Here is a 26,706-nt window from a genome sequence, read left to right as displayed (position 1 = left end):
GTTGATCTTCCCTCTTGGTCTATTAGTAATATTTAATTTTCTTATCTTTGTTTATTTTCATACATCGCAGCGTCTTATAAATTTTACAATGACGAGAGTTTCGTATAAAGGCACGCTCTATGCATCCTAGCGCATCGCATTAAAGAAGGATAGAGATGTACGAGTAATCGGAACCGTAACGTATACGGTCCTGGCTGATGGTCGGATAATATAAACCGTAGAAGCGAAGCTCGATATCACGAGGTATCGGTGAGGGCGAGACAGGAAACTCTCGTCCCTCTCTCGTGCTAGACGAGATAGGATTTAGCGCTTAGCGTATTATTTAACGATCGTCTCCGTCGACGGCGCCGAGTGAGCGAGATGGATGATCGTTTCTTCTCGGCATGCGTTTCCCGCGCTCACAGAAACTCCTCGTGTCTGTTGGAAGTGGCGCTTTGCCGCCGCTGTTGCCGGGGCCCCGAGAGCCTGCCACGTTGCTGGTCGAGTCGAGAGAGAGAGAGAGAGAGAGAGAAAGAAAACACGCACGCTCTTCTCCTCTGACAGCATACCGAAGCGGCAGAAGGAGACGCGAAGGAGAGGAGAGGACGAGAAGGAATGCGAGATGAAGCGAGAGGAACAATGTTGCGTAATTTTTAACCGTCACCGGGTAAGCGCGGACCGGCGAGGAGCGCCGTAACGCGGAACGAAACGTCAACGTGCGTTATAATATCCCCGAGTGCATTCGCGTTTTGTTTATCCACGTGATGCAACGCGTGTATCCATTGTCAACGTCCGCATGGATCGGACGGGGGGTGGGGGGGGGGGAGGATCTACCGACAAAACACTTGAAATACAATATCCGAATAACAACATACCCCGTGATTAATCTCAATATTGAAAATATATTAATTAATCAGGATATCGATTAATCCTACGAAGGATTAATTTTAATAAAGGATACTTCTACGGACGGACACGAAAGATTTTTTTCTAAAATTTCATTGACGTTCTCGATTCTTATCGTGGCAAAGGGATTTGTATACCTCAGTTCGAAATGACTGGTTGGGCTCGTGATAAAAATTACGTAACACTTTATAGATACTAAAAATTATTCTCCTTAAACAATCTCATTAGATATTATTTTAAAAATTGCTTAATAAAAATTTGCCGACGATTTGCAAAAGATTTATGCGAGAGCATTAAGATTATAAAATGATTGCCCCCGTTTGAATTTTTCATATCTTTTTTCTTTTTTTTCTTTCTTCCAATCCTCTTATACGAGAAACATAAAAATAGTATCAGATTCTTAAATAAGATGGTTCAGTTTTACTAATTAATCCTGATTTTTTAATCCTTCTTTCTTTGCAATCATTATCTGCAGAATTCGCGTCTTTAAAAATTCTCATTCTCCACATCGTGTACACCGATAAAAACACGTGGATCATCAACCGTTAATTCATGGGTATCCTACGAAAAATAAAATTTTTTTATAAAAAAGAAACATCTACATTCGTATAGTTACTTTTACGTAAAACATTTTTTTTTCTCCGAATAAATATGTATTAATTATATATAAATATTCATTAAAACGTGTATAAATTAATATTTACACGCACCTTCTTACAATGTAAAAAAAAAAAAAAAAAAAAATGTATGCAAAGAACCGGTTTGTCTAGATTGTCCGTGTCTTCGAAACTTGCAAAATTCTTCATTAATTTTCATAAATTAACACAATCAATAGTATTCTAGTTTATGACAAAGGAACGAGCCATTTTATCTATTTCCTTGAAGAAGCAAAGATTCACTTCATTCACTTTTTTTCGAAAGCGAAAGAGAATCAAATAAACGAAGATGAAAGAAATCTCTCCGCGAAGGGGCCCCTAATTATCTCCCTTACTCTCTCTCTCTCTCTCCTTCTAGATAACTGTCTATACAATTTATAATTATCGATCTGAATCTGTCGATGTAACAAAGATATAATGATGCGTGAAATAATTCCTACGCGATTTCAACGGAGACAATAGATGATATTCAAGAATCGAACAACATTCCTCGCTTTTATCCTCGTGAAAGGACATACGGTGCGCGTCTGTACGCTTCCTTTAACCCGCCAAACGGAAACTGAGAGCTGGTCATAACGTGCAGGACACACAGGCACCGGGTATACCTGCTTCGCCGGAAGTGCGCGCAGGGGGTGGCTTCGCTCTCATATGTGGCGCGTACGTTTGCCGTTTCCCCGATTCATAAAGCGAAATACGCAAAAAGGGGCGCGCACGGCAGGTTCCATTATTTCGACTCGGCGAAATCGCGCATGTGTATTCAATGTATTCGGAACATCCGCCGGCGCGAGGTCTTTTCTCTTCTTCTAACTTCCCTCTTGATGCGCGCGGATTCTCTCGTTCTCTTCCGCTCGAGTGAAACGTCCCTTTTATTCCGCTACCATGACCGAGATGTGTATTGTTTTTTTTTGTTTTTTTTTTTTTGTTTAATAATAATAAGACACATTTTTTTTCGTATCGTTATCGAGTAACGTGAACCATGCGGGATACAAAATCTTGGAAACGTAGATTTCACTTTGGAATCTCGTGCAAGTTATCTGGTTTTTTTCGTTTTTCTTCTCTTTCGATGGTTAACTGTATATATATATATATATATATATATATATATATATTTCGTCCAGCGATACGTATTTTCGGAGTAAGACGGATATCTCGTCGAAGTTGAATCTTTCAACAAAAATGTGAAAAATGCACTTTTCTTGGTAAAAAAAAAAAAAAAATTAAATTTAATCTCTTACTTCAATTGCTAACTCGTCTAAAAGACTTAATTCTGGAAAAGAACCTTTTTTTTTCTTTTTTTAAGAAGAATCGAATTTCGAGAATAGATTACGGACGCTGACATTAAAATTAAGCCTATAAGCTGCCCCGACGAAAGATACAAAGTATGAAAATGCTACCGTACGCGCGTAAACGAAGCTATCGGGAATTATGCAGTGTACGAATATAAATCCGCCCGTGTGTTCGATCCCGCCATCGAAATTGTCTTACCATTAGGTGACCAAAGAGAAAGAAAAGGGAGGCAAGCACCGGACACGTCGACGTCGGCGCCTCTTTCCTTGATCCTCCCCGTAAGGCCTCACGTCGTGAAACCATCAGCTGAGAAGATTTGGCTCGAAGGTTCTCTTAAGGCCAGAGGCCCCTCAATTGGGGCCTCTCACACATACAGAAAGTCGACAGTCCTTTGTAAATTGTATTCTCCCTGTGCCAAGGCAAATTTCGGTTACTTTCCTCTCTCTCTCTCTCTCTCTCTCTCTCTCTCCTTCTATCTTATTCTTGCCATTCCCGCCCGAAATATTTCCGAAGGTAAAGGATTCACTTCGGAACTTGAAATATCAGTTACCTATACCGTGAGATCGCCGTAACCGCTGGCTCGTTCCTTCTTCGTGTATCACAATAACAGCGATAGCTTCAAGAGAATACACAGGTGATCCAAGTTTGTAAGAGAAGAACCAGTCGAATCGATACTTGAAATGGATGTGCAAAGTCATTTGAAACGACACTGTATACATGTCCCGAAAAACTACAGTTTTCGAAAACTATAATCTCTCAAAAATATTCCAAATATGATTCGCGCACGAACGTTCTCATTTATAACTTGGGGATAAAATTTAACGATCAAGATAGTTTATTTTCCTGATGAAGAGAAAATTATTCTTATCCATTTCTTGTGAGATGGTGTCAGTAATTTTGCTTTAAAAAAAAAAAAAAAAAAAAAAAAAATATATATATATGAAAAAATATATTCAGGCTAAACTTGTCATTTAATTATTGTAATTTTCCTTTCAAAACACAATAAGAGATCATAACTAATACCACATCTATCACTTCAAATAAAAACTTTGTGTTACGCACCAAGCATTCTCTCTGTCTATTAGTTATTGTCAAAGTTAATTGAAAATCGATGAATAATCTTAAAGCAGAACTAATTAACAATAAGTAAATAATAATGCAAAGTTTTCTCTATTATTCTATCCTTAAAAAAGAAAAGTCACATAACGAATATCCCTGCACAACAGGGATGAATTCTTTTGGTAATTCTATGGGTTTAACCGTCAGACTTTTTCAGAAACTAAACCGTCAGAAAAATTTTTCGAAAAATAAAACTCTATCTTTCTTTTTTACATTAACGCGTGGTTCGAAGATTTACAAAACAGTGTCCGACACATCGCTGCTTGTTCGAAGCTTGTAATAGCTTATTATATTAGAATAGTTTATAATATCATAAATTAAATTTTGGAAATTTAAAAAATATTTTCTATTTGATTTTAAAGCACTTTTCTTTGCCGATATTAACGATGAGATTAAGAAAGAAAATCAATGCAACATTTTTCTGTCTCTTTTTCAAAATTATACTCAGTGTTTCATAAAAAATATTTAGTAAAAAATATTTCCATACTATCATATATAATTAGTGCATTTGTTATGCATAAATATTTCTCTCGATATCGAATATTCAGCAAACGAGCCACGAATATTTGTGGAACCAGCTTATAAATACAAAACTTACTTGAACACGCCGTGTCGGCATGTAAGCAGAAGTCTTTCCTCTACACATTCACAAATGGAGAGAAAGAAAAAAAGAGAGTACGTAGATATATGCGATACTGGGCAGGACAAAGGGCCCTTGCGGCAAACAGGCTTACAATCGTTGGCACGATACTGAACGTTGAAAATCTTGACGTGTTTCGTTATTATAACCATAAAAATATTGTTTAAATCTTTGTTAGAGCAAAGCAAATATGACATTCTCGCTTAATTCTGCTATCCTGTTCAGATTTATTGTGTGAAAAAATTCTTTTTTATTTCTTCTAAAATTTAAAATAGGTTAACTTTGTAGATATTGTTTCAGATAAGACTTTGACAATTGAAAAAGACGAATGCTTTGGAAAATATAATATCTTATGTCTGTATAAGCGTGAGTTGTCTGAGGAAAAAGTAACAGAGGAGCGAAAATTTGAAAACTTCGTAATTGAATTGTTAAAATTCGTCAAACTATTTCGATACTTTTACAAAGTATTATAATTTTTCAATTATTTATTAATCCTGATAAACTCGTCGAATTTATAATTATACGTATTTGTCTTTTTATTCTCATCTTTAATTTAAATTACAGCTGACATTAATCTTGCATATGAAAGCACAAATTGCGACAGACGAACCTCGAAAAATTTTTTCCAACCAAGAGGGACCTACCTTGTCGCACGATACGATTTATTTGACGCACTGCGGCGGGGCCATGGGTCTCCCGGCGCGCCGTTTTCCCGCCAAAACCCAATCAGCTGACATCCCTCACGCACAGCTGACGGAGATCGGACAAGGCCGGGCAAACTCGGCCATTTTTAAAACTCTCCTATACGGACCGATTTAAAAGCCCGCACTACCACCAGGTAAGCCCGACGGCGGCCCCACCCTTTGTCCTTCTTCTTTTCTTTCGTCAGTTTCTCCCTCGGGGAACCACATACATACAGACACGCGCGCGTACACGACGTCTAGACGAGCGGCCGAAGGGTCTCACATGAAACCTATACATATACGCTTAAAGGGACCATAGACGCCACGGTCTTTACTGGCGAACTCGTCGTCTCACGGTTCATCCTTCGTTGAGTATGCCCCCTCGATCGCGGCTCGTTTAAGAAGCAGAAGAAGAAGAACGAAACGCGCCACGGTTAAGAGAGACTCTGAAGAATCTCGTAAAAACCTCATTCCATTCTACGATATAAACGACACAGCAAAAAGAACGTGGCCTACCGGTCTATAGGAAATATAGGGAGACCCAAAATTGCAATATTCAATTCTGGCCTTTTCTAGAATAGAACGGCGGATACTCGATATATTGTAAAAATCTAAATGCTAAATATATCTCTTTCGATATCTTCGAATTAATAATTGTTGAGATAAAAAATTATTTAAATAACCGTTTAATGGAATAAATTATTATTCAAATAAAAATATCTATTAATTACGAATAAAAAAAAAAAAAAAAATATTATGAATTATTTCTTTTACTTGTATCGTTCAAATAAAATTTTATCAATTTCTCAGATGCGGACAATGAGACTTTTACATATAACGATTAAAGAAACTCGTGTACGAGTAAAATAACGCGTATATAAAAAAAGAAACACACGCATGTAAGAAAATCAGTTACCCGATCTTGGAGGAAACGATCGTTTCTCGAACGTCTATTACTAAATATCGTAGGCGGATGTCAACCTGTTTGCTCGCGCGTAACAAGACACTCCGGCTAAGAGGACCCGTGCCAGGAGGTTGGCCCGATGTTTTCCAGAACCAAAGGTTACCTCCCATTTCTCTCTTTCGCGCGGGAAAATATCCAGAAAGTTTCTTTGCAGTTTACCGCTCGGCTGCGGTGAAGTTGTAATTTCAACGACAAAGACATTTTATCAATACACGAGTGCGAGTTGACAACGTCACTTAACAACATTATTTTAAATGATTTTTTTTTTTTTTTAAGAAGATTATTTCGAAGAATTTAAAAAATCATGACTCTGACACTCGTGACTTTGTAAAAAATAAACATTAATAAATTTGTATTTCTTTTTTGTTGTTGCTTTTTTTGAATTTGGGGATTGCCGTTTTTGGACTTTAAAAGAGAAAAAAATAATAATAAAAAGGACAAGAAAGGGAAAAGTGTAAATCGGTTACTTTTTAAGAAAGGAGTATGAAAAGCAACTGTTATTAATTTTTATTTCTCGTAAAGTCAGCTAGCATTAAGGTTTTTACATCGGTCGAGATATAGAAACCCAAATGATTTTTGTAAATATAATGATTGAGACGAAGAAATGTTTCAGTCCTGGAATAGTTAATTTCTAATATAGAGGCAACTATACTTTATAAAAGCGCACGGAGACACGACAAATCAGTTATTCGATGGGAGCGATCAATAGACGCGGACATTCGATAGAAGTGCAAAACCAACACAAACAGGTACCACAGAGAGAACGAGAAAGGATCGTAGGTAAAAAGGTATGCCAAGTAGGCAGGTTCTTCTCGCTCGATCGGATTCTACGCGCGGCCCGCCAAGCCAGGGTAAGGATCTATCGTAGCGCGGTATTGGGGCAGGTACCGCATCACCAAGTGGCCGTCTTCTTCCCACACCTACCCAATCTACCTGGGAACCGACTCGGTGCTCCGAGTAGATCGCGGTCAATTCTGTCGAGGAAAGGCCGGCGGGAGAGAAAGACGGATGATTGATAAAAAGAGGCGGGCGAGAGGCGCGGAAAAACGCGCGGCAACTTTTGCGACCTACGATGTATCGTATTGCAACAATGCCACCTCCATTCGGTGTAACGGTCCGCGAGGAACGTGCTGAGAAAAAATCCTCCTTTCAGGAATTTCTGTTTGACCATCTTGGGGAGCTGTCGTTAATAAAGAGTGTGATCCTAATACGGTCTCGTAGAGAAGTACAATAAAATTTGTCTCCGGAATCTGACACGCGGTAGTCAACATACATCATCGAGACTATTTGCACGTATACGTTTAGGAAACTTGAAGCATGAGCGATCGTAAAGGGCGCTTGAATTATTCTCTTACTTCCCCCTTGAACGTAAACATGAAATCGTATCTAATTGATAGACGATTTACACTGATGTAACACCGCTGTAGATAATCTATAATTTGCGATAAGATTCCAGATAGAAAACTATGTGTCATATAGAATAGAAGACATTTGAAGAAGTAAGATAAGCATGTGTATAAATGTCAGAATATATACACATACGTATTAAGAATGAACTTTATTTTAAATTTTATCACCAATTATATAGATCATTTAAAATGCGCTTTACACTACATTTTTTTTCTTCGTTCGAAAATAGCTATTAGGTGTACAACTTTGCTTCCGCCGTTTTTTTCCGAAATTCGAAGCTTTATTGTAAAAAACTGGTTATACATTTATGATTCAAAGTATTGTCCACTCCCAATGATCGTGCCAATTCTTTTTGACTTTGACTCGAGTCTTCATTAAGTAATGCCTCCAATTCCGTATCTTCGAAAACCTTCTCTCTTCCACCGCTATTCCGGTCTTCGACGTGAAAATCACCGTTCTTGAAGCGTCGAAACCACTCGCGACACGTTCCTTTCACTAATAGCGGCTTCACCATAAGTATTTGAGAGCATTCGATGAGCCTCGGCCGCAGATTTCTTCATATTGAAGCAGAAAATTAAAACCTCCCGCAAATGACGAGAATTTGACTCGTAAACTGACATTTTCAATCGAGAATAACTTTATGACGCGGACACAAATCGACTAACGTTTCTATGGGGTTATGTTGACAGATGCCCAAGTTTATCGCACGACGTCTATGATCTATTTATTTCGATCGCTACTTACCGCTAAAGCCATCTATAGGAAAACGGCGGAAGCAAAGTTGTACACCTAATATCATATCATCACGTCATTTACATGTTATATCTATTTATTTTTTCTTCTCGTCTTCTTTTATGATTTATTTATAACTTTGGTCGTCTAAATGTTACGCTCCGGAAGAAAAGAATAAATCTATGAATGAACATGCTGTTTTTCTTACTCCTATACTCCTATAACAGTTCTCACTTCCGAAGAGATGGCAATAAGAAAAAAGTACGTGTCCATAAAACGACGAGAGAAATTCGACGAGCGTCGAAGGCGGGCTCGAGAAGGATAGAGGAGTAGGCAGAAGAAGAAGAAAGACGTGGGAAGAGGAACGGTTGCGACGCGAGACGCGCATCGACCGGCGATCAGCTGAGAAGAATCCCTCCCCCTCTTCTTCCCCCTTTCCCGTAGCTACGCGACGAAACTGGTTCCCGTTCTTGGCGGGAAACGCCGGCCAATGGTACGTCGTCGTCGCTCGCCGTTTGGAATGCCGTTCGGCGAAGTTTCTCGACAACGCTTTTCTGGGAACGAGAGCCTTGGAGGAGAGGAGAGGAGAGAGCATTTGCATTCACCGCGTGAGATGCGCGCTCGCAAGTCTCTCTCTCTCTCTCTCTCTCTCTCTCTCCCGCGTTATCGCGCGTATCTGGGAATTACATACAGTCTCGACTCGCTGGGACGTCGTCGCAATTTCTCGTCCTCGATTTTTCATCCCCCTTTGGCGGATTCTCCAACATTTCGCTCGTACGAGAATTCAGGACGTAATTGGTATCAGGAGATACCGATGTTACAAGAAATTCTTTTTAGAAATTTAATGGATTTTATACACAGGTTTACATGGAGAAATGAATAACGAGAAAAAGAATAGTTCCTATTCCTCCCCCTTTCTACTCGCTGTTCTATGAATGTATCTTCTCTTTTTCCATCGGTAATTATATTTCATAAAAAAAAAATGAGATAAATGTACGCAAAGATATAAGAAAATAAAGAAATAGGAAAGTCTCTTCGACAAATTTCTTACATAGGGTCTTTGGTATTTCAGAAATTTTTCAAAACTAGCCTATACCTTCGTCGCGAGTATAGCTAAAGTTAGTGTTTTAGCATCTTAGAACCTATTTCTTCCCGCTTTCTGTAAAAGGAAATAATACCACGAAAAAAAAAAGAAAGAAAGTCTTTTTGCGAAAATTTCAAAATTCTTTTAGATATTTATAAAGAAGATTCTGATTCGATATAAGTTCCCAGCGATTATCCAACAAGTATCCGGAATAAAAAAAATCAAGATTCTATAATTTTTGTCCCGTTTTAAATATAAAATTGTATTTACAGAAAATCTTTATAGATTCGATAATAAATTTCAAAAATTATATGCGAAATATTACTTTCTCTCGTCGTCGTCGCGAGTTTTTATAGAATTTTTATATTCTAAGCACGCAAACTATTTATCATATTTAATAGAGTCTTACAAATTTCCTTTTAATGACTTGAATCTACGCTACTGTTGACGCTTCAACTCATTTGCATTTTTCTTTTTTTTTCCCTTCCATTCACGCGAGTCGTCTTCATGGCGCCTGCGCATCTTCCTTTATTTCCTGATTAGCTTATACGCGCAAATATCGTTATCGGCGGTCTAAATCATACGTTTTCACGATAGAACTTCTCGGAAAGAGCGTAGTTCAAATATCTCGGTTATCGTAATACCAAGATAAGGTTTAAAGCTGACCCCCGTTTATGCGGCATCTTCTCTAATGCGGGCGACAAAAATGGCGCGCGTAGAATCAGCTGCTTCCTCGCATTCAGCTGTTAATGGCACAATAAACAGTACTGTTCGATAAAAAAATAAAAAAAAATACGTTAACCATCAAAATTCTGCGCTTGCTCATCCTTCTCACGCTATTGGACAATCGACGTTCATTAGAATCCGCGTTTTTAAAATGTAAAAAAAAGTAGATAATTCCTATTATCAGTCGCGAATCGATTGATTCTACTAAAATAGTCCTCCTTTTTGTTTTTTAATCACAAATTTTCAGATAGAATCGTCGTTGTTAATTCTAGAGAATAATTCTATTATATAATATCTATTTAAAAAAAAATTGATATTTTGAAGATTATTTTGAACCGAGTAAATTATATTAGGTGTACAACTTTGCTTCAGCCGTTTTTTTTTCCGAAATTCGAGGCTTTATTGTAAAAAACTGGTTATATGTCTTTAAGGCGTTTTGAAATTGCTTGTTGAGTCACTCCCAATGATCGTGCCAATTCTTTTTGACTTTGACTCGAATCTTCATCAAGTAATGCCTCCAATTCCGCATCTTCGAAAACCTTCTCTCTTCCACCGCTATGCCGGTCTTCGACGTGAAAATCACCGTTCTTGAAGCGTTGAAACCATTCGCGACACGTTCTTTCACTAATAGCGGCTTCACCATAAGTATTTGAGAGCATTCGATGAGCCTCGGCCGCAGATTTCTTCATATTGAAGCAGAAAATTAAAACCTCCCGCAAATGACGAGAATTTGGCTCGTAAACTGACATTTTCAATCGAGAATAACTTTATGATGCGGACACAAATCGACTAATGTTTCTATGGGGTTATGTTGACAGATGCCCAAGTTTATCGCATGACGTCTATGATCTATTTATTTCGACCGCTAAAGCCATCTATAGGAAAACGGCGGAAGCAAAGTTGTACACCTAATATATTTCTGATTAATAGTAGAAATTGATACATTGAGATTATTAGAACAAAAAGATCGTACATACAATTAAATATATTTTTACAAAGCTATCTCTTTTTTATATAATAATGACGATTTATTATTATTATAAATTTTAAACAAAAAATTGTATATTAATCATTAATAATAAAGAGATCAAATGTATGCAACTATGTACGAAAGAAGAACTAAGATGGAGAAAAGTTCTACGTTGTTATGTCAGATTCTAGTATTCGACTATAAAGATTCCGACCGTTAGAGATTGCATCTATTCGAAATACTACGTCGTAGAACACATTCTACTAAAGTAGACTTTCAGTTCGTATATATCCTCTTCATACCAAGATAAATAGAGGCGATGTGGAAATAGAAGGGACGTAGAACGAGTTGTGCGGGGGTAGAGGAGGTTAGTAGATGAGAGTAGATGTTTGGGAGCCGCATCAAGAGAGAGGCCCTTAAAGAGAAGACGGCATACCAAGGGAAAATAAATTCCTTACCGAACAAAAAAAAAAATTAAAAACGCACGTTTTTCCATGTTTTTTTCTCGATTACAATATCTTTTTATAGCCCCCCCGCTCATGTTCTTTAATCAATCGACAAAAATACAAAAAAAAAAATAAAAAAAAAATTTCAAAACTACAATGTGTCTACAAGACAATTTTTGATTTACAAATAATGAATTGTTTATATAACGTATAAATTAATTTTTTCTATACTCTCTTTGAAGTGCTATTATATATAAAAATATATATATATAAAAGATGTAATATTTTAAACAAAATATAACTACATAAATCTTAAATATATACTTTACATTATCCAGAAACCACGATCGCGCACAAAGGACAAAGGACGTAGGTGTGGTTCTCAAAGACGTGTATCCGGTTCTTTTACCCATCAGCGTTTCGAATATCTTACAGTTATTTTACACCCTTCGTTCTTATCGAAAATCTAAGACGCGTAATTAAATCTGCAAGACCACCCAAAACTATAATAAGCGCAGACAGACAGACAGACATGGATCTAAATCGCAAGAAGCAAATTTTTGAGAGCGAGAAGAAAATTTAAAAGGTTCAATTATTCGAATAAAAGATGTAAATCTTTGACGCCTATAAAATATTCTTTAAGAATTCTTGCAATATTATTATAAATATTTTCATATTATTATAATATTTAAATGATATTATATAATATCATTTTATATATTATTAATAAATAACACAAATCTTAAAAATATAAAAAAATATCATCATCATCATTCTAACATCTCACATTTTAATCAGTATAATATAATATTATTTTTTTTTGTCTTTTTATCTCATGAAAAGATATTCGAAGAAGGCATGCGCAATAGTCTGGATCACGAGTTAAAGTGGAACATTTCCTCTTTTAGAGCGAGGAAACGTAAAAGCCGTTACAGAAAGGAGCGCGGGAGGTGTAAAGGCTTAGCGACAAGAGGGCTGTCATTTCCCGCCAGTCTTGGATTAAAAAAAAAAAAAAAAAAAGCAGAGGAAGAGAGAGAGAGAGAGAGAGAGAGAGAGAGAGAGAGAGAGAGAGAGAGAGAGAGAGAGAGAGAGAGAAGGGGGAGCGGAGGAAGAAACGAGATGAAAGTCGAGAAATCACGAGCCGAGACTTGGTCCTGCGTCCGAGTCCGAGCTTGAACTTAAACCCGGGATTTTGAGTATAAAGTATATTCACACTACGACCAAAGAGACGAAATCTAAGGAGAGAAAGGATCTCGGCGAGATTCGATGAATGAACGGGAGAGACATGAATGGAGGCCGGCGGTAGTAGCGTAACGAGTGGAAAAGCGAAGGATCGAGATTCTCACGCAACGAATTGTACACACAAAGTACTTTCCTACGAATTAATAAATGCGACTATTCTTGATCGCTCGCGCTCGCGATACCTTTTATTTTTAAGTGTCATGTTCAGACACACGGACGCGGCACGTTTAAAGAGAGCGTCGATGGATATGCGCGATATCAGAAGGAAAGTAGATTAAAAAAAAAACCAACGATTTTAAGGACCTCAACAGATACAATAATAGCTTGCGCGAATTATGGTCTTCGTCGCGAGTATGCTTTTTATTATTATTTTTTTTTTTTTAATTAACGTAATATTTTTTGACGTAACTTTTATAATTTTCTTAGAAAATGCAGGCTCGAATCATAAAAATAAAATAGTTCGTGCTCGATTTTCATAGATGGAATTAAGTTACTGCATGGCGGAGTTCTATTGTTTTCGTGTGGTAATTGTTGGTTACACCGAATAGATGACGTTGTCTTATGTCAATTTAGCGTCAGATATTGTTCAGACAAGTCCATTTGTGCATAAGAGAAATCATTAAAAATGGAGAACGAAAAGGTGCATTTGCGGCATGTAATGCTATATGAATTTCGGAAAGACGTGAGTGTTGGGATTGCACAAAAAAATATTCAAAGCGTTTATTTGGACCGCGCTCCTGCTCTCCGAACAGTCAAAAAGTGGTTCGGCAGATTTCGAAATGGTGATTTCAACATGGAGGATCAACCCCGCTCTGGACGGCCTTCTGGCATTGATGATGACATTGTGCATGTCGTAGTGGAAAGAAACCCAAGGATTACAACTGAGGATATTGCTGAGAGGCTGAACATCGATAATTCGACCGCTTTTCGTCATTTAAAAAAGCTTGGATACATTTCCAAGCTTGATACGTGGGTGCCGCATCTTCTGACTGAAAGGAATAAGCTGCAGGAAAACTGCAGGAGTTGCAATGGGAAATTCTGCAGCACCCGCCATATTCTCCAGATATTGCGCCTTCAGATTTTTATCTGTTCCGGTCTTTGCAGAATAGTTTAAATGGCAAGAATCTCAATTTCGAGGAAGCTGTCGAAAACCACCTTACAAACTTTTTTCAAGAAAAACCAAGTTCTTTCTTCAAAAATGGAATCGACAAGCTTATAGATCGTTGGAAAACCATTGTAGAAAAGAATGGAGACTATATAATCGATTAATAAAAGTGTTATCTCTAAAATATAATCTATTGAAGTTTATATTTAAATCGGACACGAACTTATGCAATCACCCAATACTTTTTTTTACGAATCTACGTGACGTTCTTTCCTAAATTTTTTTTTTTTCTTCAACATTACGTGTTTTTAATAACCGAATCTTGATGACAAATTAAAGCAATGTTACGGTAAACATTAACAACGAAAAATGTTCACGAATGCAAAAATATAATGCAGATAATATACAATAGATGATGCACTCACCCTTCGCTCCTCTGATCGTTCGTGCGATGCGAGGCGCCGAAAGCATCTGAAAGCAGAAAGAGGATGACGTTATTCAAGCGAGATCGTATTTTGCGGCAGAAATTGCCGCCGAGATCAATGTTACAGGAAGAACGCTTGGCTCTTCGTGGGAAGAATTAAAATGACAATTGGTCGAGAGAAATCACAATAAATATAAAAGTCGCGTTCGCGTGCGAGCGCGTCGAAAGACGGTGGATTGTCCGCCGAACAAAAGACCGGTCCGTGATTACCGGGGGGAACGGGGGGGGGGGGGAGAGAACACATGTTCTCTTTCGCATCGGGCAGAGCACATGGACAGCTTCTCGTGTTCTCATGTATTTCGCTATCCTCGCCGATCCCTTAACCGCGTTCAGGACGCAGATCTGGACGCGCGCGCGAGTTCTGTCATCTTGAAGACGCCGCCGGCTACGAGATCACGCGTGTCTCGCGGTGTCGTTCATTCGTTTATTTTGGTCTCTTGGCTTCTCGTTCTCCCAATAACGATAATAATCAGATCCGATCGCAACAAAGGTGTAGACGTAACCGCGGGGAGACAGATAATAATCTATTTTCTCATCCGAGAATTATCTCACGCCGTCCGTCATCATTCCTCGTCACGTTCTGTCTCATAAAATCTGTAACTCGCCCGTATTTCAATCGGCGAAATCCTTCCCAGGTATCTTGAAACTCGAGAAATTTAGTTCGCATGTGCGTACCACGTGGGACTTTGCGTTATCCTAGGTCTCGGAGCCGTAGGATAATTTCCATCGTTTGTAGCTGCTTGATTGTTCAAAAAAAAAAAAAAAAAAAAAAAAAAAAAAAAAAAAAAAAAAAAAGAGCGTTCGATTTAGTTTACTTTGCAACGTTTTGCAATATCTCCCACATAACTAAATAATTATCATATACGTGCGAAATATTTACTACTTCGTGATATTTGAAGCGTGACACACACGTGACTTTGTTAGTACGACTTTCGTTTGTCTTGCGCTCGTCGCGCAAAAAGTCAACCCCCTATCTCCTACACATAAATGTAAAAGACCAGTCTGCATTTAGGGCGGAAGAATGCGAGACGTGGAGGGACCCACGTCGTTTAATCGTCACGTGTTGCGCCGATGCGATGCGAAGACTTCAGGTTTACGAAGCGTCGAACATCCTCGGCAACGTTATACGATATAGCATTATAATATATGTTCCGTATATATATTGTAGTATTATCTTGCTTATCCCGCATTGTATAATCTCAAGAAATATGATAAACTGTACAATTATAAACTATTAAAATAATACACTCGAATATCTTTTTCGTGTTACGTAGAGAGATGAATTAATTTATTTAAGAAATTATTTATTTAAGACTATTCAATTCCTTTGCTTACTTTATATTATCTTATTTAAAATATATGCAAATATTGTATTATGCAAAAATATCGCGTGTACTCTTTTCTTGTAAGAAATTTATGGGAGGTATCGATTAAAAAATGTGTGCAGATACTCTCTTATTTAATTATGAAAAATAGCGTAAATTGAAACACTTGCGAGATTAATAATCATATACGTATATAATAGTAACTGTCTCATCTTATATTCTGTTATCTCTCTCCTTTTGTCTTACTACATTATATTATATTTATTATTATACTATATATTGTCCGCTGCCGCGAAGGATTTTATCTCGAATACGAGGACTCCTACCGCGCTAGAAGCATCTCCCGCGTTGCTCCTAAATTTAGGGCAACTCGCGCGAAAACGAGACGACGATGTCGGACAAAAGATGGCAGTGTTCGCTGGAGGAATTTTCTTTCTCACAAATCGACCACCGGCCGATGCTTCACATTTTTCCATCTCTATCTTCGAGGATGCGCTTTTCAAGGCCGGTCATCGAGATTGAATTGTACACGTTCAAAGCGAAGCACGAGTCGCATTTGAGATCATTCGAGAACCGAGATCGAATGGTACAAGCGCCATGGTTAAAGGACGGGGAACCTTATCGGATGACACGTGAGAGGAACGAAACTAGACGAATCGCGAGCCACATCTTTTATGTACCTGCTTATGCACCTCTCGTGACGTAACAAACTTCCGCAGGAAGTCGAGGCATTCGCCGTGACACGCACCCTCGGCAATACGCGCTCCGGTTAGTCCCTATCTCGCATCGGGACGAGCGTAATACGAGGATGGACGCGAATTTCCAGGGGAACGCAACGAACGCCTGAAATCGAGAACCTTGCCCACGTAAGGTTCAACGTATCGTTGTTTTCAACGTACCTTCTCGGTCCGCTTCCCTCACGTCGGATACTCGTGCCACGTTGCCCTTTTACCTAAGCGAATTTACTAACAGCGCGTCACGTGAAAGTATCTCAAATGTCAAAAGTATCGCGCGATCTATTACAAATATATAGGCCACGGAAAATTGACAAAGTGTCCCTTATGCGTTGTGTAAGCTGAATACGCGATGCTTTTGACAATTGAATTCATGGCGTGCAATCAACGCGAAAGCATTAATTCAATTCGATTAGATTTCATTTCCTCGAATTTCGATTCAAAATTTTGAACACCGAATTGAAATTGTATTTCCTTTCAAGATTTTTTTTTAATTTTTACTCTTTTTCTCTCATCTATCATTTTTACTGTATATTTCGATTGCATCATCTTTACAAAGTCTTTAATAGCGATTAATTATGGTAATCAAATAATTTTATTAGCCACATTTATCGGTATCTTAATTATTAAAGAATGCCACTAATAATAATGATGGCGGCAAGATAAAATGATCCTTTATCTTTTAATTACTCGATAATTTTTTTTTTTTTTTTTTTTTTTTAATGATATGTCAAATTCACTAAAATATATATCGACTCTAATACCAATTTTTGATTAATCAAAGATGTTGACAAACGTTGACGCAACACGATGGACGATCGTTACGGGGTACAATAAAACGCCCATCGGTTCATCCATATCTGTCGACGCATGTCAGCAGCGAGTCGAAATTAATAATAATATCGTAGCTTTATATCAACGTAAGGTCAACTGCGAACGACATCGGTCGACCTCCCTATCGGTCCCCCTATTAATTAACGCGATATCCCGAGCGAGCGACAGTCGCAGCCGCTGCGGCTGCGTAACATGTGCAAGTACGCTTCAACGGTCGTGACTCCAGTTTAGAGCGAAGCCACGGAGCAAAACGTGTATGCATGGCAAGCAGGCACCAAATCGTAATACTAATACCGCGTAAGGGAGAGAGGGAGAGAGGCGTATCGGGAACATTTCTAATTTTAGATTGACGCCTCACGACATCCGTTTCCTACGCGGGCAAATACCAGAACACCACGTACCTCATTCACCGCCAGCCGTTTCCCGCCAGCGAGTGAGACACTCGTACGATTGTAAGGGAACAAATCCCGCGCGAGTGCTGGATGTTAAAAATAAAACGCGGCCTGTGCCCCGCGCGTTTCGCGCTAAAATAATAGCCCGCCGACACACGTGTATCTCCGGCGGTCCTTTAGAAATATGTGGAGGCGAGTACGTTGATAAAATCTCTCGACTATCTGTCAAAAATGATCACATAAACCGTTCTCATAAACGTTAATTACAACTAATCGATAAACTATACAATTATAATCTATTTAGAGAGAGAGAGAGAGAGAGAGAGAGTCATTTTAACGTCTTTCTTTCGTCTTATGTGTATTAAGAATAAATATTTTATTTTAAACGATAGAGAGAATATCTTGAATATAATTTTCTTTTGTAATTAGTTTGCGTTAAACCTCGGTTAATAAATTAACTGCCGTGGCAACCGCTGATAAGATAACACATTGACCCATTTCTCGAGATTTATTCTGTCTCTCTCTCTCTCTCTATTTCAGATCATAAAGAGAGATGATTAGAATAGAGATGATTATTTTAAACTTCCAAATATATTCAAGTATTCATATTTAATTATGCATATACGATGCAATTATTCTGATTAATATAGACAATATCTAAATTCATTGTATACATAACCATTCTTCATTTTTTATATAAAGAAAATATATTAATAAAATATTTTATAAAAAAAAAAAAAAAAATGTTATTATTCGCCATCTCTTTTTTAAGACAAATTCAAATTACTTCAGATAGATATGAATAAATTAATCTCTTTTAATATATGGATTTCTTTTCCTTTTCCTTTTTTTATATTAGGTGTACAACTTTGCTTCCGCCGTTTTTTTCCCGAAATTCGAGGCTTTATTGTAAAAAACTGGTTATACATTTATGATTCAAAGTATTGTCCATCGTGCCAATTCTTTTTGACTTTGACTCGAATCTTCATCAAGTAATGCCTCCAATTCCGCATCTTTGAAAACCTTCTCTCTTCCACCGCTATGCCGGTCTTCGACGTGAAAATCACCGTTCTTGAAGCGTTGAAACCACTCACGACACGTTCTTTCACTAATAACGGCTTCACCATAAGTATTTGAGAGCATTCGATGAGCCTCGGCCGCAGATTTCTTCATATTGAAGCAGAAAATTAAAACCTCCCGCAAATGACGAGAATTTGACTCGTAAACTGACATTTTCAATCGAGAATAACTTTATGACGCGGACACAAATCGACTAATGTTTCTATGGGGTTATGTTGACAGATGCCCAAGTTTATCGCATGACGTCTATGATCTATTTATTTCGACCGCTACTTACCGCTAAAGCCATCTATAGGAAAACGGCGGAAGCAAAGTTGTACACCTAATATACATATATATATATATATCATTTAACGAATAAAATTGTTCGATTAGATCTATACGTTACAGAATGGTTGTAACGTTATTACTTGCGATAAAAACCGTACATTCGCACATAATGTACCCGCACGTGGCCGATCCACGAGCCGGTTAACCGATAACCTATCGACCCTCACAATGCAGAATCTCGCTATTGGTGGACACGAGGAAGGGCAAGTATTCACCAGCTTAGTCGCTCTCCCACCCGCTCGCCAACGAGTGAGTACACACACCGATTGATTACAATAGAATATATTCGATCGTGCGTGCGTGCATGCGTGCGTGTACAGACGGCCCGCAAAGTAATCGATATCAACAATCAGCGTATCGAGCTGGGTCCGCCAAGTTCGTTGACTCTTGTCTTGTCACTGGCGTATGTACGTCGTGTCACGAGACATCAGAATCGCACGCAGCGACGTAACGATGCCTATTAGTTTGAACGTACGAACGATACCGATAAAAAAATAGGGAGACGAAAGATGCAGGGGGAAACAAGGGAAAAGAGTGAAGAAATCCGAGATTTTTTTCTTTCGCTCGCCATGTTTTGCCCATCCTTCCTCCTCTATCCCCTTCCTTCGTGCCTCTCCTTTCGAATATCGTTGTCGTCTATCGTCCTACGACAATGTACGCCGGCACGAGCCAAGTCGAGGGGTTGGGGGTCGCACCGCGCACCGTTTCAGGGTACGTATAGTTACGTGTATACGTATAGGGGTGGGTCGGTATTCAACTACGCTATGCGTGCCAGGTGGTGACTGCCGCCCCATGTGTGCTCATATGTCTGCCCCCTCTCCTTCCCTCCTCCTACCCCCTCCCCCCAACCCCCCATCCAAGTGGCGTTAGTTTCGCCGTCGGCGATGCATATATATGCACATATGTATATGCGAAGAATATGTATAAACGCGTCACGCCGTTACACGCGCTTCTGTCTTCGTCTCAGCGCCGATACGATAACTCCTCGGTTAACCGCCCTGACGGGGCGGTGATCCTTCATCCCTTCCGTACTTTTATCTCTTACGGCTCCATTCACGCGGAGGGATAATCGTGTAGAGAGTAAAGGAAGCGCGCAGAGATTCGTGATCAAACTGTCCTTTTTTTTTTTTCTTCCCCCTTTATCAAAATCGAAGGGATAAGGAAAAGAATAAACTTGTTCGCCCCGGTTGATTAAAAAAAAAAAAAAAAGAAGAAAAAGAAGAAGAAGAAGAAGAAGAAGAAGAAGAAGAAGAAGAAGAAGAAGAAGATATTCGTTAAAATATATAGTTTACAGAAATTGAATATTCGTAAAATATCTCCCTCGCAATTGTCTCGATCGTAGAATATCCTCGCGAGGGATATAGCGTAAGATATCGCGTATATACATTAGCACCGAGGGGCGTCCTACTCGACTATCCCCCGTTATCGATTAGCGAGAACCGACCGGTCCAACCGGCGCGTGCCATGGCTGCGCTACGAATTTCGAGCGATACGCGTGCGTGCACGCGTGTAATTGCATTTAGGGGGGACGTACATCGAGACAATCGAAGGATCGGCGAATCTCGAGAGAGTATGTTAACGTCAATATACATACGCTGGAGAGCTCGGATAGAGAGAGAGAGAGAGAGAGAGAGAGAGAGAGAGAGAGACGGACAGGTAAAATATTGCGGGGCCATCGACATCGGCGTCAGGGGCTCGCCAGACATGGCGGTGCAACGAGATAGAACGTCCGCACCATGTGCTATTTATTTTCAACATTCCCGTACAGGTGTAACCTACCTACCCCACCGTGTCCGTCGAGGGCGGCGGCCCTTATTCGCGCCGGAAACGCAAACTCTTTCGTATATAATCATCTTAAAACTCGTAAAAGAAGAGAACTCGCGCGTAACTCGTATACAATCGTCTAGGAATAAAATCAATAGGGAGAGAATGATTCATGCTACATCATCCTCATAGTGTGTAACGGGATGTTTATCCGAATCTTGTGTAAAAAAAAAATTTCTCGACCCCTTTTACATATTCTTATTTCAAATTCCACCGTAAAGAGAATATTTCAAAGATCTTTTTATTCTATGCGTTTTCTAATACTTTTCAATCCATACGAAGAAAAAACAGCCAGTTACCAGGTATATAAATATGAAACCGGAATTTGCCCATAGCTGGCACCAGCTGTCAATGTAGTTACCGTCAAATCGCGTCATTGGCGCCATTTTCTTGTTTTGACATCTGATAAAGATTTTCAACTCGCAACAATACAAGTTTCATACAACAGCATAGTTTTTAATAGCGTTGAACATGTCAAATTTTGTGCCTGGAAACTACGATTCGCGGACAGCATTGATTTTCTGTTACCATTTGAAGAAAACCGCTGCAGAATCGCGTCGAATGCTTGTCGAAGCTTACGGTGAGCATGCTCTTGGTAAATCACAGTGCTTTGAGTGGTTTAAAAAATTCAAAAGTGGCGATTTTGACGTGAGAAACGAAGAACGTGGAAGACCAACGAAAAAGTTTGAAGACATCGAATTGCAAACATTGTTGGATGAGGATGACGCTCAAACGCAACAACAACTCGATTTGAATCAAGCTTTGCGTGAAAAACGACCGGAATATCAAAAAAGGCAACGCAAAGTGATTTTGCTTCATGATAATGCACCATCGCGCACATCAAAACCGGTCAAGGAAACGATTGAGGCGTTTAGTTGGGAAATACTTTCGCATGCGGCTTACTCACCAGACTTGGCTCCATCCGATTACTACTTATTTGCATCGATGGGACACGCACTTGCCGAGCGGCGCTTCACTTCTTACGAAAATGTACGAAAATGGCTCGATGACTGGTTTGCCTCAAAGGAGCAACAGTTTTTTTGGGCGTGGCATCCACAAATTGTCAGAGAGATGGGAAAAATGTATAGCTAGCAATGGGCAATACTTGGAATAAAATATTTTTCATCATTTTCATACAATAAACGTGTATTTTCTATACAAAAATTCCGGTTTCATATTTATATACCTGGTAAGTTTCAAATGCTAGATTTTCATAAATGTACTGAAATAAAGACTGAATATGCTTTCGTAAGATAAGCATTTTTCGCTTACGTAATATTTGTATTCCTTTATAAACTTTTTTAACTCGAATACGCGTAAATATTTTTCGACATTTCTAAGAGTCACGCGCACATCTATTCTCAAAAAGAAGTTATTGAAAAAGTTACGCAAAAAGTATAGAATCACGTTGTATTTTTCTTAATTCAAAATTGACAGAAAATTTCTTTTCCGTTATCAAATTTTTCATTCCATGATAACGAAAGAACCTGTCATATCGTTCACGATTGAAACGTTGAAAACCGTCTCGTTAGAGACACGGGCATAATCGGTCATCCCGCAAACATCCCCCGGGGCATCGGTCATTCCTTCCTCCTATCTCGCTGTTAATATCCTCAAATTTACCTGCGCATTATCTAACGCGCTGTTAATGCGGTCGAATTTACCTGCGCGTCCCTCCCTTGTTCCGAGGATGGACCGGCAGTGCTCTCTGGCTAGCACTCGTAAAAAATATGTTGGCCGTTTAAAAATGATTCGTTAGACGCCGGATTCATACAAGCTTCGTCGTTAGTGCCTTGTGTTTAATGTGCATATGCGTGAATCCCGGTATATCCCGTCGTACCCCCCGGGCGCGTGATTTAAGGGTCCCAAAGGGTAGCCAACCCTATGCAACCGTCTTGATATATGGTATATATATATATATATATTTTTTTTTTTTTTTTAACAACGATAAGTGATAAGAGATGCTCGGCCGTTGAATATTGAAAGATTGAATATGATTTTAGGAATTTTACGCGGCAACGTTAAGAAAAGCAAATAAAAAATTTAAATATAAAATAAAATTAATATAATCAAAAATATATAATAATAAATAATATATTTAAATATAATAAAATATTAGATAGCTTTTTCACGTTAATAATGTTAATAGAGTTGCGATTGTCGTACTAGAAACGGGAACGTTAACCATTATTGTTAGAAAGTATATAAAAGTGACTTGCATAAATATACGAGTTCTCTTTTCTCGATAAAAACTTGAACAAGTACGGGTTAATTATATTCAATTGTGGGGATTCGTGATATTTAAATCGCCAGACATTAAAACCGGTATAACACATATTGAGGGAAAGGTTGAAATTCCCATGCCGAGAAAAGACATTGAGACAATTTGTACGTTTACTCACACCACTGGGAATGCAATGAATCGAGCGCAAGGTGCATTCTCCTATCTTTATCTTTATCTAGGTATATGTCATCCTTATCGCCGGCTTCGCGAATGTGAAATGCGTAGAAGAGCAAATATATCGCGAAATAAACGTTGAATAGCAGATGAGAGAAGACGTCGCCGGTGGGAATAAATGTTGAAGCCCTCACGGTTACCGAACTGCGAGACGGGGGACAGGGCTAGCAGACATTAGGACGAGGTAAGGAAACAAGCAACGAGAGAGTACCTAACAGGGGGGTTGGGTCGGTCGGCCGATCGGACGGCCTGTTCGATAACCGGGCTGCTCTCTTCTCTCCGCTCGCCCTTCTTTCTATCTCACATGCTTCCTCCGTCTTTCGACCTTTTAGCGAGGGTAAGCAACGAGGAGGGTAGGTAAGACGAGGGGTAAGTCGAGTCGTGCAGCCGGCACGCGCTCAACGAATTTTTCATCCAACGGATCTCAGCCAAGGTGCTTTCCCCGGCGTAACTTTGTCGAAGGAAAAACTAGAATCCTCAGATGGCAACCGTCCCGTCAGCGATCTTACGCTACGCAATCGCTATCAAGCGTACATCCCTCGGTATCTCTCATATAATTGACGTTTCTATAAAATCGGCTGCTTGTATAATGTCAAAATACCATTAGTACGCAATAAAATGAAATGCGCGCGTCGATCAAATTCGACGGTAATCTTACCCACCCTCGTTTCTCAACGAGCGTAAAATATAACGCACGTATATACATGTATCTATCATCGGGATTCGCGTCTCTTTGCGGCGATTTTTATTTCGCCCCGCGACCGTTAAAGATTGCGAAAACGCAATCTTTCGTCTTCCGAAATATTTGCGAGACCTGCTTTACCAGCCTTACAGGATATGTTAATGTCCTGGGACCCCGAGGATCCCGAAGAATCCCCAAGCCTCTCTTTCATTCTCATCCCTCCTCCCCTTTCTTCGTCGGTCTTACCCCGTCTTTCAGCTTTGTCGTGTATACGGCATAAACTTTAAGGCATTTAAATATTGAATTTTGATAGAAAAGCCATTGGTCGAGGAAGCATCGCTCGCACCGTTCACTTGGACTTGGTTGTCACCAACGCTTTTCTCTCTTTCTCTCTCTCTCTCTCTCTCTTTGTCTCTTGCATTAAGCGCTTTTTATACTGTGAGAAATGTGGGAATTTGGACATTTTTACACTTTATATTATTCGATTAGCTATGATTTACATTAATTCTATCGTATTGAAACACCGGAGAAACTTAAAAAATAATAACTAACGTAGCGAATCATCGACACATATTCTTTTTATTAATTAATGTCACTGCACTTGCTTACTTTATACCAATAAAAAATCTACAATCTTTCACGATATTCAAGAAGGTTAGGCGATACCGACACAAAATTTTATCGCGAATCATAAATCTTTGACCGTACAACTCCAATTATCTAATTTATTAAGAGTAATACTTGCAATATTTTGTCAAAATAAATTCTTATTTAATACGTGGATAAGAAGCTTTAATAAAAAACGAATGTACAATATTACGTAATAATTGGAAATTTTACCTCCGATTCTATATCGGTTGAATCAAATTAATCGGAGTTTGTGATCAAAAAGTGAGCCTAGTGTAGAACCATACCGTTTAAACGTACGTTGGACGATGTAATTACTGTCATTACTGATTCGTTAGCCGAGAATAGTTCGCATTATTCGCGCGAGCGAGTATAAGAAGCGAGCGTTGCGTAAATAACGTGCTCGTTGCCTCAAGACGATCCGCACGTCTACAGGTAATTTACCTAATTTGCACGCGAGCGGCACGCTTATGGCGTATGGCATCCACCGTATCTATCTACGGTGTCTGACTATCGAGGGCATACGGACGTCTCGGATATAGCACGCTCGATATTAGAACGACGTGTACATACATACATATATATATATATATATATATATATATATATATATATATATATATATATATAGGGGTACCCTGCACTCGCGCCGGGCCCCATCGCCGTCGTACCCCTCGTACAACGGACTTTCAAGGCAACGGACGAGAACGGAGCGCGCCATGTGGCGACGCAACACTTCGCTGCACGATTACATTCGCAACGGCAACGATAACGTCTCGATCCGTAACGAGAACGCCGCGAAAGATCATCGACGTCGCGAAACGCGCCGCGTTTTCCGTTGCGGTCGTCTCTCTCTCTCTCTCTCTCTTAATCCGACTATATAACGCGTATAATGCGGCTTTATTCCGGCCAAATCCCTATTTAAGATGTAAATGTCGTATTGATTATTCCGGTTATCACACACAGCCTATAGCTTCTTCATATGCAAATAAGAAGAAAAATAATAGAATATATATTTCATAAAAATCTGTATGTCAACGAGAAAATTTTATACATATATCCATAAGATTATATACAGGGTGGGGACATTTATATTGAGACACCTAAATATCTAAAAAAAAAAATGAAGCAAGATAGAAAGAAATGTTTCGGACAAAAGTTGTTCGAATAATAAAAACATTATAACAAATGTACTGAAACTCTCGAATTACTTCCATTTGAATAAAACAGTATCTTGAAAATAGAATTTCCAAACATTTAAATTTCTCTTTCCATCCCATTACTTTTTATCGCAAAAAAAGAAGAAGAAGAAGAAGAAGAAGAAGAAGAAGAAGAAAAAGGAGAAGAAGGAGGAGGAGGAGAAGAAGAAGAAGGAGAAGAAGAAGAAGAAGAAGGAGGAAGAGGAGAAGAAGAAGAAGAAGAAGAAGAAGAAGAAGAAGAAGAAGGAGAGAGAGAGAGAGAGACATAGAAAAAATAATGAATCACTGCCGTTATCGTATATCTTTTTACATTTGACAAAGTAAAAAGGCAAATTTAAGTGATTAAATTCTCGTCGCGCAACTTATAAGTGTCCGTTTATCATTTCATCGGAATACCAAACGCGCGATCGTTGTATTAATTAAGCAAATAAGACACAAGGATCGGTCAGTCACCTTTAGAGGCAAACGCGGCATTAAAGGGAGACGGAAAGAGGGACCCTAGTCCTTCGCGCGAGACAGCTGTCCTTAGCATCCTTAACGGTCTCTCAATGTGTTGACGTCTAACGAGGGTAGGTCAGTATCAGTGTATGCAGAATGCATTTAAATATGTACTCAAATATGTATATCAGATCAGATATAAATGTGCTTTATTCATGTTATTATGTGTGAAAACAATTAGTAATATTTTTTTCTTTTTTTTTCTCTTTTTTTTTTTTGCTAATTGTAACCATCGCGAGAATAAATTTAAAAAAGATCGATGGCAATTGAGTACAAAACGTAATTACTTT

The 26,706-nt window shown here is 38.8% G+C and overlaps 1 protein-coding gene across 3 annotated transcripts in view; it reads right to left on the bottom strand.

Annotated features, from left to right (window-relative positions):
- LOC138936761 (M-phase inducer phosphatase) overlaps positions 1 to 26,706 on the bottom strand; it is a 53,745-nt gene that overhangs the window by 20,739 nt on the left and 6,300 nt on the right. For 2 of the 3 annotated variants that reach the window (XM_070302379.1, XM_070302377.1), the window contains exon 3: positions 14,375 to 14,420. In XM_070302379.1, coding sequence (XP_070158480.1) covers positions 14,375 to 14,420 — 46 coding nt within the window. Of the gene's footprint in view, positions 1 to 3,026; positions 3,232 to 14,374; positions 14,421 to 26,706 lie in introns of those variants that run through there. The other variant, XM_070302381.1, reaches the window with a different exon arrangement.

Source organism: Polyergus mexicanus, unplaced genomic scaffold (genome assembly GCF_030449975.1).
Source record: "Polyergus mexicanus isolate NDT 795.1 unplaced genomic scaffold, iyPolMexi1.0 SCAF_10, whole genome shotgun sequence".
In the NCBI taxonomy this organism is placed as follows: Eukaryota; Metazoa; Arthropoda; class Insecta; order Hymenoptera; family Formicidae; genus Polyergus; species Polyergus mexicanus.
The sequence above is the reverse complement of the archived record's forward strand: the minus strand, read 5'-3'. Positions and strand labels throughout refer to the sequence as shown.